This window comes from Chlorocebus sabaeus, chromosome 17, assembly GCF_047675955.1.
Source record: "Chlorocebus sabaeus isolate Y175 chromosome 17, mChlSab1.0.hap1, whole genome shotgun sequence".
NCBI lineage: Eukaryota > Metazoa > Chordata > Mammalia > Primates > Cercopithecidae > Chlorocebus > Chlorocebus sabaeus.
In genome coordinates, this window is record NC_132920.1 from 21,028,518 (window position 1) to 21,045,048 (window position 16,531).

The 16,531-nt window shown below is 36.1% G+C and overlaps 1 protein-coding gene across 1 annotated transcript in view; it reads left to right on the forward strand.

Moving 5' to 3' along the window:
• The window catches only part of CDKAL1 (CDKAL1 threonylcarbamoyladenosine tRNA methylthiotransferase), a 705,645-nt gene that overhangs the window by 526,510 nt on the left and 162,604 nt on the right, over window positions 1–16,531 (forward strand). Inside the window, exon 12 of the mRNA XM_007973575.3 lies at window positions 9,144–9,324. Within this exon, the coding sequence (XP_007971766.3) occupies window positions 9,144–9,324 (181 nt within the window). The remainder of the gene's footprint in view (window positions 1–9,143; window positions 9,325–16,531) is intronic.

The following is a 16,531-nucleotide window of genomic DNA, read 5'->3' on the forward strand; positions in this document are numbered from 1 at the left end:
TAAAAGGATCATTTATATTCCTTTGGGTATTTACCAAGAAATAGGATTGCTGGGTCAAATGGTATTTCTGGTTCTAGGTCTTTGAGGAATCACCACACTGTCTTCCACAATGCTTGAACTAATTTACATCCCTACCAACAATGTAAAAGCATTCCTATGTCTCCACAGCCTCACCAACATCTGTTGTTTCTTGACTTTTTAATAATCGCCATTCTGACTAGTGTGAGATGGTATGCCATAGTGGTTTTGATTTGCATTTCTCTAATAGTCCGTGATGTTGAGCTTTTTTTCATATGTTTGTTGGCCAAATGGAATGTTTTTCCATTTGTTTGTGTCCTCTCTTATTTCCTTGAACAGTGGTTTGTAGTTCTTCTTGAAGAGGTCCTTTACTTTCCTTGATAGCTGTATTCCTAGGTATTTTATTCTCTTTGTAGCAATTGTGAATGGGTGTTCATTCATGATTTGGCTCTCTGCTTGTCTATTGTTGGTATATAGGAATGCTTGTGATTTTTGCACATTGATTTTGTATCCTGAGACTTTGCTGAAATTGCTTGAGTTAAAAGGTTTTTGCGCTGAGATGGTGGGGTTTTCTAGATACGTGATCGTGTCATCTGCAAACAGAGACAGTTTGACTTCTTCTCTTCCTATTTAAATATGCTTTGTTTTTTTCTCTTGCCTGATTTTCCTGGCCAGAACTTCCAATACTATGTTGAATAGGAGTGGTGAGAGAGGGCATCTTTGTCTTGTGTCCATTTTCAAGGGGAATGGACATTCAGTTTTTTTTTTTCCCATTCAGTATGAGATTGGCTGTGGGCTTGTCATAAATGGCCCTTATTATTTGAGGTCTGTTCCATGAATACCTAGTTTATTGAGAGTTTTTAACATGAAGGGGTTTTGAATTTTATCAAAGGCCTTTTCTGCATCTTTTGAGAAAATCATGTGGTTTTTTGTCTTTATTTCTGTTTATGTGATGAATCACATTTATTGTTTTGCATATGTTGAACCAGCCTTGCATCCAGGGGTGAAACTGACTTGATCATGGTGGATAAGCTTTTTGATGTGCTGCTGGATTCGGTTTGCAGGTATTTTATTGAGGATTTTTGCATCAATGTTTATCAAGGATACTGGCCTGAAATTTTCTTTTTTTATTGTATCTTTGCCAGATTTTGGTATCAGGATGATGCTGGCCTCATAAAATGAGTTAGGAAGGAGTCCCTGCTTTTCAATTGTTTGGAATAGTTTCAGAAGGAATGTACCAGTTCCTCTTTGTACCTCTGGTAGAATTCAGTTGTAAATCCATCTGGTCCTGTGCTTTTTTTGGTTGGTAGACTATTTATTACTGCCTCAATTTCAGAACTCATTATTGGTCTATTCAGGTATTCAACTTCTTCCTGGTTCACTCTTGGGTAGGTGTATGTGTCCAGGAATTTATCCATTTCTTCTAGATTTTCTAGTTCATTTGCATAGAGGTGTTTATAGTATTCTCTGATGGTTGGTTTAATTTTTTGCAGTCAGTGGTGATATCTGCTTTATCATTTTTTATTGTGTCTATTTGATTCTCCTGTCTTTTCTTCTTTATTAGTCTAGCTAGTAGTCTATTTTATTTTTACAAAAAACCAGCTCCTGGATTTGTTGATTTTTTTTTATGGGTTTTTTGTGTCTCTTTCTCCTTCAGTTCTGCTCTGAGCTTGGTTATTTCTTGTCTTCTGCTGGCTTTGGGGTTTGTTTGCTCTTGGTTCTCTAGTTCTTTTAGTTGTGATGTTAAGAGGTTGTTTTGAGATCTTTCTAGCTTTTTCATGTGGGCATTTAGTGCTATAAATTTTCCTCTTAACACTGTGTTAGCTCATAGATTCTGGCATGCTGTCTCTTTGTTCTCATTAGTTTCAAAGAACTTTTAAATTTCTACTTTAATTTCTTTATTTGCCCAGGAGTCATTCAGGAGCAGGTTGTTCAATTGCCATGTAGCTGTGTGGTTTTAAGGGAGTTTCTTAATCCTGGGTTCTAATTTGATTGTGCTGTGGTCTAGGAGACTGTTATGATTTCAGTTCTTTTGCATTTGCTGAGGAATATTTTACTTCCAATTATGTAATAAATTTTAGAGTAAGTGCCATGTGGTACCAAGACGAATGTGTATTCTGTTGTTTTTGCGTGGAGAGTTCTGTAGATATCCTTCAGGTCCACCTGATCCAGAGCTGAATTTAAATCCTGAATATCTTTCTTAATTTTCTGTCTCATTGATCTGTCTAATATTGAAAGTGGGGTTTTAAAGTGTCCCGCTTACTGGGTGGGAGTGTAAGTCTCTTTATAGGTCTCTAAGAACTTGTTTTATGAATCTGGGTGCTCCCCTATTGGGTGCATATATATTTAGGACAGTTAGCTTTTCTTGTTGAATTGAACCCTTTACCCTTTACCCTTTATGTAATACACTTCTTTGTCTTTTTTTATCTTTTGTTGGTTTAAAGTCTGTTTTGTCAGAAACTAGGATTGCAGTCCTTGCTTTTTGCTGCTTTCCATTTGCTTGGTAAATTTTCCTTCATCCCTTTATTTTGAGCCCATGTGTGTCTTTGCACATGAGATGTGTCTCTTGAATACAGCACACTGATGGGTCTTGACTCTTTACCCAGCTTGCCATTTTGTGTCCTTTAATTGGAGCCTTTAGCCCATTTACATTTACGGCTAATATTGTTATGTTTGAATTTGATCCTGTCGTCATGACTCTAACTAGTTATTTTGCAGATTTGTTTATGTGGTTGCTTCATAGTGTCATTGGTCTTTGTACTTCAGTGTGTTTTTGTAGGGGCTGGTAGTGTTTTTCCTTTCCATATTTAGTGCTTCCTTCAGGAGCTGTTGCAAAGCAAGCCTGGTGGTGACAAATTCCCTCACCTGGAGGTGTCACCAGTTGGGGCTGCAGAACAGCAAAGATGGCTGCCTGCTCCTTCATCTGGGACCTCTTTTCCATAGTGGCAGTGACCTGATGCCAGGGGCACGCTCCTGTATAAGGTGTCTGGTGACTCCTGTTGTGGGGGTCTCACCTAGTCAGGAGGCACAGGATCAGGGACCTGCTTAATGAAGCACTCTGGCAGCCCCTTAGTGGAGCGGGTTTGCTGCACTGAGGGGGATCCCCATCATCTAGAGTGCCCGGCCTCTTCATGGCCAGCAGGCAGGAAAGACTAAGTCTGCTGAACCATGGAGACTGCAGCTGCCCCTCCCTTCAGGGGCTCTGTCCCAGGGAGATCAGAATTCTCTCTGTAAACTACTGGCTGGAGTTGGTGAAATTCCCACAGGGAGGCCCCACTCAGTGAGGAGGAATGGATCTGGGTCCCACCTAAAGAAGCAGTCTGGCCACAATCTGCCACAACCACTGTGCCACATTGTGGGGAGTTCCTCCTGGTCCAGACTGCCCAGTCTTCCTAGCACCAGCAGGAGAAAACAGCAGACTGAGGCTGCAATGATGGCAACCACCCTCACCCCTAAGAACTCGGTCGTCTTAGGCAGTCTCTAGCCTGCTGCTGCTGGCTGCAACCCGAGTGTCTGCTGAGCATCTGCACAGCTCTGTGCTTGGGACCCAAGGCCCTGGTGGCATGGGCTCACAGGGGGATCTGCTTATCCATGGGTTGCACAGATTCATGGAAAAAGCATGGTTTCCTCGGTGGGGTAGCACAATCACTCACCACCTCCCTTGGCTGTGGGTGAGAGCTCCCCTTGCCGCATGCAGCTCCCAAGTGAGCCATTGCTCCACCCTGCTTTTCCTCACTCCGTGGGTTGTGCCAACCACCTAGTCAGTCCCAGTTAGAGAACCTGGATACCTCAGCTGAAGGTGCAGGATTCACTTACCCTTTTCATTCTTCTCGGTGGAAGCCACTGATGGCAGCTGCTTCTAGTTGGCCATCTTGGCCCCTCCCCATCTTTTAAAAATATTTTTAAGTACCTTTTAGGATACAAGTGGTTTCTGGTTACATGGATGATCTATATAGGGTAAAGTCTGAGATTTTAGTGTACCCTTCACCCAAGTAGTGAACACTGTACCTGATATGTATTTTTTTATCCCTCACTCCTGTCCCACCCTCACCCTTCTGAGTCTTCACAGTTCAGTGTTCTATTCTGTCTGCCTTTGTGTTCCCATAGCTTAGCTTCTACTTATTTATAAGTGAGAACATGCAGTATTTGCCTTCCTCTGGTTTTCATAACAGGGTAATGCTGGACTCTTAAATGAGTTTCTTTCTCATCTATCTTTGAAATAGTTTCCATAGAATTGATTTTATCATTCTTTAAATGTTTGGTAGAATTCACCATGAAACCATTTAGTCTTCGGTGGTTTTGTTTTGTGTAGTTTTGTTTGGGTGACGAGGTATTAAATTACAAGTTTTTGTAATAGATAAAAGAATATTCAGGTTTTTGGTTTCTTCTTGAGTCCATTTTCATAATTTATATCTTTCAAAGATTTTGCCCATTTTATCTAAGTTGTGAGTTTATTGGCATAAGCTTCATAATATTCTCTTAATATCCTTTTACTGTTGGTAGCATCTGTAGTGATGTCCCATCCTTCATGCCTAAAGCTGGACATCTGTATCTTCTTTTCTTTTCTCAGCCTAACTAGTACATTACTAATTGTATTGACTTTTTTCAAAGATGCACTTTTTACTTTTATTGATTTTTCTGTATTTTCTATTTCATTGATTTCTTATTTTACCTTTATTATTTTGTCTTTTGATTTGATTTTTTCTCTTTGTTACCTTCTTGAAGTGGAAGCTTAGATTTTTATATCTAACACAGAAATTAATATCTATAGATTTTTCTTTAAGCACTGCTTTAGTTGCATACCATATATTTAGATGTGTTATGATTTCATTTTCATTCAGTTCAAGATATTTTTCTCCCCTACCTACCTCATTTTTTTCCCCAAAAGTATTGAATATTTGTCCTATAATAAACCTCCACAGGATAAAAATTATTTCTTTTAATCATGTGTTTTGTTTATGTCTACTAATTTTGATGGGTCTAGTCCTTTGCTGATCATTTTTCTCTTTGTCTTTTGAGATAATTAGTATGTGTATTAGTCCTACTTTATTCACATGTAGAATTTGAAGCTCATAATTTATTGAGCTAAAGAATAAAGTAGAATTATTCTTTTCCATATTTTTGCCAGTGAAACACCAAATGGCAAATAAAAATCTTGAGATGAATGTTTAAATTGTGGGGTATGTATATGTTTGTATTTTTATTCAAGGTGAAATAATAAACTTTTAAAATATTTATGGCTTTCTTAAATTCCAGGCTACAGCCAACAAATAGTTTGCCTGTTCCTTACATGTCCCTGATATATCTTTACAAGTAATCATAGCACTGCTTCTGACAAGGTCAGATGCATAATTGGAATCTTTCTTACTCCATTCCCAAGCTCTTTAATAAACCCATTTTGCCAATAAATATAGGACAGAAAAAAATAACGGGCCAAAATTTTCCTGTTATTTAAGCTAAATGAACATTTTCATTTTCATCTTCCTTTCAGAATTATTTTCTAATACTAGTATGAAAACATACATAAAGTTCCTAAAATTGAATAACATATTACTTAGTATTTACATACATTACACTCACACCTTAAAAAGTTTGTGGAAATGATTATTTTAAAATTTTTAGTATTTTGAAAATGCATGTCATCTCAAAAATAGCTTTTACCCAGAATTAACATCTTAAATATTTGAATTAATATTCTGTTTTACACCCCTTATAATTTCCTCCTAACCATTTAAATCATATACTAGTAATTTAGAATTTGTTCCACTTCAGATTTCTTTGATTTTCTCATACTGAAGAGAATTGTTTACTAGGGAAATCAACAGTGTAAATGAGATTGCAGTTGGTTCACCTAAAGAGTCAAATTATTTTCAAGAATGTAAGTAGGATCATTTGCATATATAAAATTAATGTATACATCAGCCTCATCTAACATTAAAGTGCAATCTCTACTTTTAAAACATTTTATAAGCAATCAGTTCATATTCTTATATACTTTGAAACCATTAAACTGCTTTTACTTTTCAATATTGGCTCGTATAAGTTACTATTCACAGTGGCCTGCCTCCTCCCTTGCTATCAGGCAACTTTTTGTTTACCTTGCCAAATATATCCATGCATTGAAAATCCCTTTCCCTAACATTTACTATGACTTCTTTAGAGGTTTCTTTTTTGTCACTATGGCCCTTAAGGCCAAAGTAAGCAGGTGTTGCATAACACTGGGTTCCACCATAATGTATCAAGGAGGATAGAGGAAAAATCAGTAAGGTACTTTCCTGTGGGAATACCCCATAATCCAGTGCCAAACTTACTCTAATTCATAGCTGAGAACAATAACCTTTGTTTTTACAGCATTTCCCATGCAATTTCTATGATTTATTTTTAAAAATTTTCTAGGAGAGATGGACTATTCTCTGTTATGATCTGCTGTGATCCATTAATTTTTAGTTGTAGATCTTTTGATCAGAATTATTGAATAGGCAAGTATAAAACTAGCTAGCCGAAAAGCTATTCTACATGTTTTACTCTACAAAAATGGTCTTTTTATCTATAGCTTACATGTAAAATCATACGATATTTGTGATTTTTCAAATGTAATTTTGATGATTACATTTAAAGAAGAAAAATATGTTTATATCACAATAAAAATTTAAATTTTTATTCAAATATACTGTTTTATTCTTCTGTGTGAATATTGTCTCTTTTTCTATTTATCATCATGGAGAAAAGTCCTTGGAATTTATCTTATTAACTGAAGTTCAACCCAGTAAATAACTAGGTGAGACCAATAATAAATTAGGAACAAAATATTTTACAAAATAGATTTGTCATGCTTCTTTCACACTAGGTGCTAAGTAGTGTGTGAAGAAAATATGGAAAGCTGTTGTTTTTATGAAACTATATTAGGAATATAATAATTTTACTATCCTCATGGGTATATCCCTTGTTCCCTCTTATGCCCCCAAATATCTCGTATATCTTAATTTGATAAACTGTTTCCATTCTTTCATGTAGAACTGGGTTTTTTTGTTTGTTTTTTGAGACGAAGTCTTGTTCTGTCACCCAGGCTGGAGTGCAATGGCATGATTTCGGGTCACTGCAACCTCCACCTCCTGGGTTCAAGCGATTCTCCTGCCTCAGCCTCCTAAATAGCTGGGATTGCAGGCACCTGCCACCACACCCAGCTAATTTTTGTATTTTTAGTAGAGACAGGGTTTCACCCTGTTGGCCAGGCTGGTCTCAAACTCCTGACCTCAGGTGATCCACCCACCATGGCTTCCCAGAGTTCTGGGATTACAGGTGTGATCCACTGCATCCGGCCTGTTTAAATGATAGGAAAGTTGATATTCTATGATTTGACGTTTGGAGCCATTTTCCCTACTGTTTATGGACTCGGAGTAATACTGGATTTTTAGATAAGTTAATGTAATTCTGTTATTGTTATACTATTAAAATAGAACAATGTCTGTGCCATATTTATGGAGGCATTAAATGGCCACAAAGAAATGACTTCCAAGGTGCCAACATTTGGGCCTATCAAAAATAAAGGCAGCTTGCTACCTAATCACTCAATGGCAAAAAGATTTTAGTGCTTTGCTCTTAAATATGAAAGGACAGCAAGAATTGTTCTTTATTGGTAGAAAGTCTCAACCATGAATGAGAGAAACCAAAAGACAACTCGCAGTGAACAGAAGAAAAATTACAAAAACCTTTAATTGACATCCTCAGATAAATAAGAAAAGATACTGCATCCCTAAACAGGATGCTGTGAAAAGGAAAATTAGAGAAAGAGCTCTGAGAAATGTAAATAGTAATACTGAATTAATTTTTTTTGCAATAAAATAGTTGGAAGGTATGCTGAAGTAAATTTTCCAGAAAATAGAAGGGCAGAGATGAAAGAGAGAAAAAGCTAAGAGATCAACCCAGTGGTTTCAATATTCAAAAGAGAGGATTCCCTGAGAGAAAAATTATTAAAGAAATAATATCAGAAAACTTCCTCAACCTAAAGCCCATGAGTCTCCAGACTATACCTTGTACAAAGATTTAAAGACCCAATCCAAGGCATGTTATCACACTGAGCATAAAGTTAATAAAAACTTCTAAAAAGAGAATGGTGCGGGCACATTTAAAGAAGTGTGCATCCAAGTTAATCTGGACATCCCATTAGCAATTTTTTCAGCTTAAAAAAAGAGGAACAATGAAAAATTTTTATGGATAATAGTTTTTGACTTGGAGTGCTACACACAACCAAATGTTGGTCAGTAGTATGGCCTAAGACCACGCATGCAAAGACAACAACAAAATTTCCCTGGTATCTTTCTGATGAAGCTTCTGAAAGAAAGCACACCACTGCAGAATGAGGGAGTTAATCAAGAATTAAGAAGACATAGGATCCGGGAAAAAAAGATTATTGAAAAAAGGTTACCAAGAAGCAACATTCAAGGATGATAGCCAGTTCACTATAAAAGCAACACACACCTGAAAGGAATGGCATTTCGATACAATATATAGAAGGTTTAGAAAACAGTATTGGGTTTTGATAGGCCTAATGGAGTCTGGAAAACATCAGCATAGGTATTTAAAACATTAAGCTAATGTTTTAAAAAAGAGAAGCAATTATTAACTCTAGGAAAAATTACACATTGTGGAAAAACAAAACTGAATAGTATACTAGTTGGCTCTATAGTGAAAGTTATCTTTGCAGTTGTACCAATGGAAGTACTGTTACTGATTTAACTAGGGGTTGTTCATTGATTTATTTGGGAAGTCAGGGATAGAGTAGTTCAAGAGTTAAAGCCTCATTTACCATAATAGAGAAGTTAGTAACTTATTGCCTAAAAATTAGTAAATCTAGAAATGGCAGAATTGGCATCTGTTTTTAAATATAAAGGAAAGAACAAAGAACCATTTAAAAGAATTTAAGATGGGTTTCCCTGGGAATGGCAGGCAGCCACTGTTTTTCATTTTAAACTTTTGGCATTTAGGACTCTTTAAAACTATTTGCACGTGTACTTTTTATACAAGTAAATTTTAATTACCATGAAAATTGTATTTAAAATATCAGGGAAATAGAATAATTATGGCTTATAGTCAAGTTTTTACATTTTTGTCTTGTTATTTTCTAGAGTTCCTGGAATAAGTATTGCTACAGATATTATCTGTGGTTTTCCTGGAGAAACAGATCAGGATTTTCAAGAAACAGTGAAACTTGTTGAAGAGTACAAATTCCCAAGCCTCTTTATTAATCAGTTTTACCCAAGACCAGGAACTCCTGCTGCAAAAATGGAACAAGTTCCAGCACAAGTGGTAAGATCTTTTTCTTGTAAGGTATTGTTTTTTGCCAGTAGCTATAAAAATGCAGCAGTGTTGCCTACCTTCACCCAACTTGCTCATTTTATAACCCTTAAATTACAAAATATGAAGAGATTTCCAAGTTGGGGTCAGGGGCCAGGGGTCCATGGATGAGGTAAATGACCTTAGGCAACTAAAATATAATCACTTTTTTCTTCTTTTGAACAGTAAAATTCAGATGACTTGGGGAGACAGGAATTTTTTTTTTTCTAGTACAAATTTCTTTTTTTTTAAATTATTATTATTATACTTTAAGTTCTAGGGTACATGTGCATAACGTGCAGGTTTGTTACATATGTATACTTGTGCCATGTTGGTGTGCTGCACCCATCAACTCGTCATTTACATCAGGTAAAACTCAGAATGCAATCCCTCCCCACTCCCCGCTCCCCATAATAGGCCCCGGTGTGTGATGTTCCCCTTCCCGAGTCCAAGTGATCTCATTGTTCAGTTCCCACCTATGAGTGAGAACATGCAGTGTTTGGTTTTCTGTCCTTGCGGTAGTTTGCTGAGAATGATGGTTTCCAGCTGCATCCATGTCCCTACAAAGGACACAAACTCATCCTTTTTTATGGCTGCATAGTATTCCATGGTGTATATGTGCCACATTTTCTTAATCCAGTCTGTCACTGATGGACATTTGGGTAGATTCCAAGTCTTTGCTGTTGTGAATAGTGCCACAATGAACATACGTGTGCATGTGTCTTTATAGCAGCATGATTTATAATCCTTTGGGTATATACCCAGCAATGGGATGGCTGGGTCATATGGTACTTCTAGTTCTAGATCCTTGAGGAATCGCCATACTGTTTTCCATAATGGTTGAACTAGTTTACAATCCCACCAACAGTGTAAAAGTGTTCCTATTTCTCCACATCCTCTCCAGCACCTGTTGTTTCCTGACTTTTTAATGATCGCCATTCTAACTGGTGTGAGATGGTATCTCATTGTGGTTTTGATTTGCATTTCTCTGATGGCCAGAGATGACGAGCACTTTTTCATGTGTTTGTTGACTGTACGCATGTCTTCTTTTGAGAAATGTCTGTTCATATCCCTTGCCCACTTTTTGATGGGGTTGTTTGTTTTTTTCTTGTAAATTTGTTTGAGTTCTTTGTAGGTTCTGGATACTAGCCCTTTGTCAGATGAGTAGATTGCAAAACTTTTCTCCCATTCTGTAGGTTGCCTGTTCACTCTGATGGTAGTTTCTTTTGCTGTGCAGAAGCTCTTTAGTTTAATTAGATCCCATTTGTCAGTTTTGGCTTTTGTTGCCATTGCTTTTGGTGTTTTAGACATGAAGTCCTTGCCCATGCCTATGTCCTGAATGGTATTACCTAGGTTTTCTTCTAGGGTTTTTATGGTATTAGGTCTAACATTTAAGTCTCTAATCCATCTTGAATTAATTTTTGTATAAGGAGTAAAGAAAGGATCCAGTTTCAGCTTTCTACTTATGGCTAGCCAATTTTCCCAGCACCATTTATTAAATAGGGAATCTTTTCCCCATTTCTTGTTTTTGTCAGGTTTGTCAAAGATCAGATGGCTGTAGATGTGTGGTATTATTTCTGAGGACTCTGTTCTGTTCCATTAGTCTATATCTCTGTTTTGGTACCAGTACTTTGCTGTTTTGGTTACTGTAGCCTTGTAGTATAGTTTGAAGTCAGGTAGCGTGATGCCTCCAACTTTGTTCGTTTGACTTAGGGTTGTCTTGGCAATGTGGGCTCTTTTTTGGTTCCATATGAACTTTAAAGCAGTTTTTTCCAAGTCTGTGAAGAAACTCCTTGGTAGCTTGATGGGATGGCATTGAATCTATAAATTACCTTGGGCAGTATGGCCATTTTCATGATATTGATTCTTCCTATCCATGAGCATGGTATGTTCTTCCATTTGTTTGTGTCCTCTTTTATTTCACTGAGCAGTGGTGTCTGGTTCTCCTTGAAGAGGTCCTTTACATCCCTTGTAAGTTGGATTCCTTGGTGTTTTATTCTCTTTGAAGCAATTGTGAATGGAAGTTAATTCATGATTTGGCTCTCTGTTTGTCTGTTACTGATGTATAAGAATGCTTGTGATTTTTGCACATTAATTTTGTATCCTGAGACTTTGCTGAAGTTTCTTATCAGCTTAAGGAGATTTTGGGCTGAGACAATGGGGTTTTCTAAATATACAATCATGTCATCTGCAAACAGGGACAATTTGACTACTTCTTTTCCTAACTGAATACCCTTGATTTCTTTCTCTTGCCTGACTGCCCTAGCCAGAACTTCCAACACTATATTGAATAGGAGTGGTGAGAGAGGGCATCCCTGTCTTGTGCCAGTTTTCAAAGGGAATGCTTCCAGTTTTTGCCCATTCAGTATGATATTGGCTGTGGGTTTGTTATAAAAAGCTCTTATTATTTTGAGATATGTTCCATCAATACCAAATTTACTGAGAGTTTTTAGCATGAAGGGCTGTTGAATTTTGTCAAAGGCCTTTTCTGCATCTATTGAGATAATCATGTGGTTTTTGTCTTTAGTTCTGTTTATATGCTGGATTACGTTTATTGATTTGTGTATGTTGAACCAGCCTTGCATCCCAGGGATGAAGCCCACTTGATCATTGTGAATAAGCTTTTTGATGTGCTGCAGGATTCGGTTTGCCAGTATTTTATTGAGGATTTTTGCATCGATGTTCATCAGGGATATTGGTCTAAAATTCTCTTTTTTTGTTGTGGGAGACGGGAATTTTAATTAGTATCTAGTATTTACCTGTATGTATAAGATAAGCTTTTGGATGTTTCGAAATAAGGTAATATTTAAATACTTATGTATAAATGAGGCTTCATTTTTACCCCACTTTTTAAGAGACCCTTTTCATAATTTGTTATTGATTGCGATCCCCCTAGTTTTCCTACTTTTCTGTTGGATAGATTGGATGCTATCTATCTTTCTACCTATTTTTTTTTTTTTTTTCAGTTTTTTCACAACAAACCTCAATTTGATTTTATTCTTTCATGTTCACAGATACGGTAGAATAAGATGACTCACAATGAATGTGAATAAGTTTGAAATCAAGTAAAGGCAAAGTGTTTCCCAGAATGCCCCAGAAATTAAGGGTCTCAAAACAAATATCTGCTTTCTAGATTCATTGGCTGAATATGGGCAAATGTAAAATAAGCCTAAAGAGAAAGTTGAAATTTAAATGAAAATTTTCTACTTTGTTTCTGTTAGGTTGATGCAAAAGTAATTGTGGTTTTTTCCTTTAAAAGTACTGCAATTACTGTTGCACCAACCTCAATTTTAAAAAATTATGCCCTATCATTAACTTGTCTCAAATGTTTTTATGAATAAATATGCAAAGAAATAACCCAGAGCTTGTTACAGTTTTTCTATTATACCATAAGTGAGTATCAAGCACAACATATATATTCTTTCAATATTTGGTTGAAAAATAGATGTATATTAGTTAAAGTCTGTTTTTCCCAAAATCAAAAGTGAATATCATAAAACGAAAATGAATAACATTATTTGTTTTCCCAGAATTTTCCTCATCTTAATTTTACAACTTTCTGTGTATACAAGGGTAAGAAAATATTTCGCAGGTGGACCATTTAATTTTCTTTCTAATCTAATCGATGAAAAAAAAGCAGATTGTAGCACCACAGATTATTCACTTCCTACAAACATAAAAAGATGCCAAATTAAGTCATTTTCTTTTATGTCACAAGTATATATTATTGAGGGATAGCTTACATACAGCAAAATTCACTCTTTTTGGTATACAGTTCTATGACTTCTAGCAAATGCTTATAGTAGTGCAACCTACTACATCATAATCAAGATATAGAACAATTCCATCAGCCCCCTCAAAATTCCTTTTTATCCTTTTGTTCTGTTTTGTTTTGTTTTGTTCTGTTTTCAGACAGGGTGTCGCTCTGTCGCCCAGGCTGGAATGCAGTGCTGCAATCTTGGTTCACTGCAGCTCCAACCTCCTGGGCTCAAGCAATCCTTCCACCTCAGCATCTCAAGTAGCTGCGACTACAGTTGGGTGCCACCATGCCCAGCTCATTTTGTGTTTTAGTTTTCATAGAGACAGGGTCTTACTATGTTGCCCAGGTTGGTCTCGAACTCCTGGACTCAAGCGATTCTCCCATGTTGGCCTCCCAAAGTGCCAATATTACAGATGTGAGCCACTGCACCCAGCTGATCCTTCTTACCCTTTTTTGTAATCATCTTCTCCCTCCATCCCCACCCAGCTCCTGGCAACTACTGATCTGTTTTCTGTTCTCATAATTTATTCTTTTTTAAAACTTTACCTCTTCTTTGCTAAAAAAGCTTTTGTACTATACCTACAGAAAAGTATGTGGCTGTGCACTTTTGTAAAGTGAATACTTCCTTATAACTACCAGTCAGATCAAGAAATTGAACATCACCAAGTACTAAGGTCCCTGTCATGTCCTCCGTTTACTGTCCTCTCCCCTTCCCCAAAGGAAACCACCATGCCTTATTCTGACACCACATGATAGTTTTACCCATTTTTATACTGGATATAAATGTAAGAATTCATGTTTGACTGCTTGGGTTTTGGGTTTTTGGGGATTTGTTTGTTTTTACATAACATCATGTTGGTGAACTGATCTGTTTTTAAAGTAGCTGTAGTTCATCCATTGTTATTGCCAGGCAGTGTTCTACAGCATGCATATATATATATATACACATATATCACAGTTTGTTCATCCTATTGTTAAAGGAGAATTGGGTATTTTCAAAATCCCGATATTAGTATTGCAATGAATATGGCTATCAGGGTTCTTCTTGTTTTTTCCTTTTGTTCCACTTGAGTGTAAACTTTTCCACAGGGGGTTCTGGCTAGGAGCGTAATTGCTGAGTCATAGGAAATGAAATTGATCTGCTTTACTAGATAACTGCCAAGTAGTTTCCCCAAATAGTTGAATAAATTGCAATCCCAACAACAATATATAAAAATGGTAGAAGCTCCATATTCTTACGAGCTCTTGGTATTGTTACATTTTTAATGTTAGCCATTCTGGTGGGAATGTAACTTAATTTTAATTGTAGTTTTATATTTTCCTGTTAATTAACCATATCGAGTGTCTTTTATATGTTTATTGGCTATTTGGGTGTCTTTTTTCATGAATTACCTGTTTACATCTTTTGCGCATCTACCTGATGGTTTACCAGTTTGATTTACAACCCGCCCTTACCCCTGATTTATAGGAGTTATTTCCGTATTCTGGGTACAGCTCCTTGGCAGGTCATGGTAATTTAAATATCTTCTTCCATTCTGTAACCCACCTTTTCTCTTCATGGTGCCTTTTGAAAAACAGACATTCTTCATTTTAATGTAGAATTTATCAGTATGTTTTTTTATATATATATTAGTGCTTTTTGTGTCCTCTTAAGAAATGTTTACCTTCTCCACAGCATCATAAAGATACAATGTACTGTTCTAGAAATTTTATCATTTTGCCTTTTACCTTTAAATCTGCAGCCCAATTGGAATTTATTTTTATTTAAGGTATGAGGTGTGTTTGGGTTTCAGGGGAAGTTCAAGTTTGTTTTGGGTTGTTGTTTTTTTTTGCCTCAGAAGCTATCCATTTGAGTCAATGCAGTTTATTGAAAATATCATTCTTGCCTCACTCACCTGCCTGGTGACCTTTATTATAAATCACGTGTATGTATATATGTGAGTCTGTCCTGGGCATCTATTCTGTTCCTTTGGTCTATTTGTCAGTCTTTCCACCCATACACAAGTTAACTACCATAGCTTTAGAATAAGTCTTGATATTGGCAATGTAAGTATTTCAATGTTGTGTTTTTCTTGAAATTGCCCTAACTATTGTTATTCCTTTGTTTCTGTAAATTTGTCAAGTTTCACCAAAAATCCTGCTGGAATTTTTATTAAGATGATATTGATTTTATAGGCCACTTTGGGGAAATTGATGTTGTTATAATATCAAGTTTCTGTCCTTAAACGAAGTATATGTCTTCGTTTATTTTGATCTTCTCTAATTTCTATCAATAATGTTTTATAATTCTTTGTATATAAGTCTTACATGTCATTTTATTAAATATGTTCTTACATGTGTTTCCATTGATACTATTGAAATGATTTTCATTTGTGTTGCTACTTAGAAATAAAGTTGATTTAAATATATTTATTTTGCCCAACTAATTCACTTATTAATTCTAATAGTGTTTCTGTAGGGTTTTTTTTTTTTTTTAGATTTTCTTACTATACAATTATGTCATCTGAGAGTCATAGTTTTGATTTTTCCATTCCAATTCTCATGACTTTTATTTCCTTTTCTTATCTTACTATACTGGCAAGAATGTTCAGTATACTGAGTAGAGTTGGGTGTCTTTCTCTTCTTCCCAAACTCAAGGGGAGAGTTTTCAGAATTTTACCATTAAATGTAAAAGTTAGCTGTAGTTTTAGAATTAGTAAAATTCCTTTCTATTCCTATTTTTCCCTGTGTCTGTGTGTGTTTGTGTTTTAATCATGAATTGAGTTGAACTTTATCATACGCTTTTTTGTCTATTGAAATGATATGATTTGTTTTTTGTTCTAAGTCTCTGTTAATATTATAATCTACATTGAATGGTTTTCAAATATTAAACCAACCTTGCATTCCTGGAATAAACTTTACTTAGTTGTGCTATATTGCTATTGATAAAATATTTCTGTTGTTTTGGTTATATTTCATGAAGATTTTGCGTTTTTGTTCATGGAAGACATTGATCTGTGGTTTTCTTGTAATGTCTTCTTAATTTTTTTATCAGAGAAGCACTGGCCTCATAGAATTAGTTGAGAAGTCTTCCTTTCTCTACATTTTTCTGAAAGTGTTTGTAAAGAAGTAAATTATTTCTGTTTAAAATATTTGAAAGAATTGCCCAATGTGATAAGCAGAACTCTAAGTTGGTCCCCCAGATTTTCTTTTCTTCTTTCTTTTTTTTTTTTTTTTTTTTTTTGAGATGGAGTCTTGCTTCGTCACCCAGGCTGGAGTGCTGCAGTGGCGCCATCTCAGCTCACTGCAAACTCCGCCTCTCGGGTTCATGCCATTCTCCTGCCTCAGCTTCCCAAGTAGCTGGGACTACAGGCACCTGCCACCATGCCCAGCTAATTTTTTTGTATTTTTACTAGAGTCGAGGTTTCATCATGTTAGCCA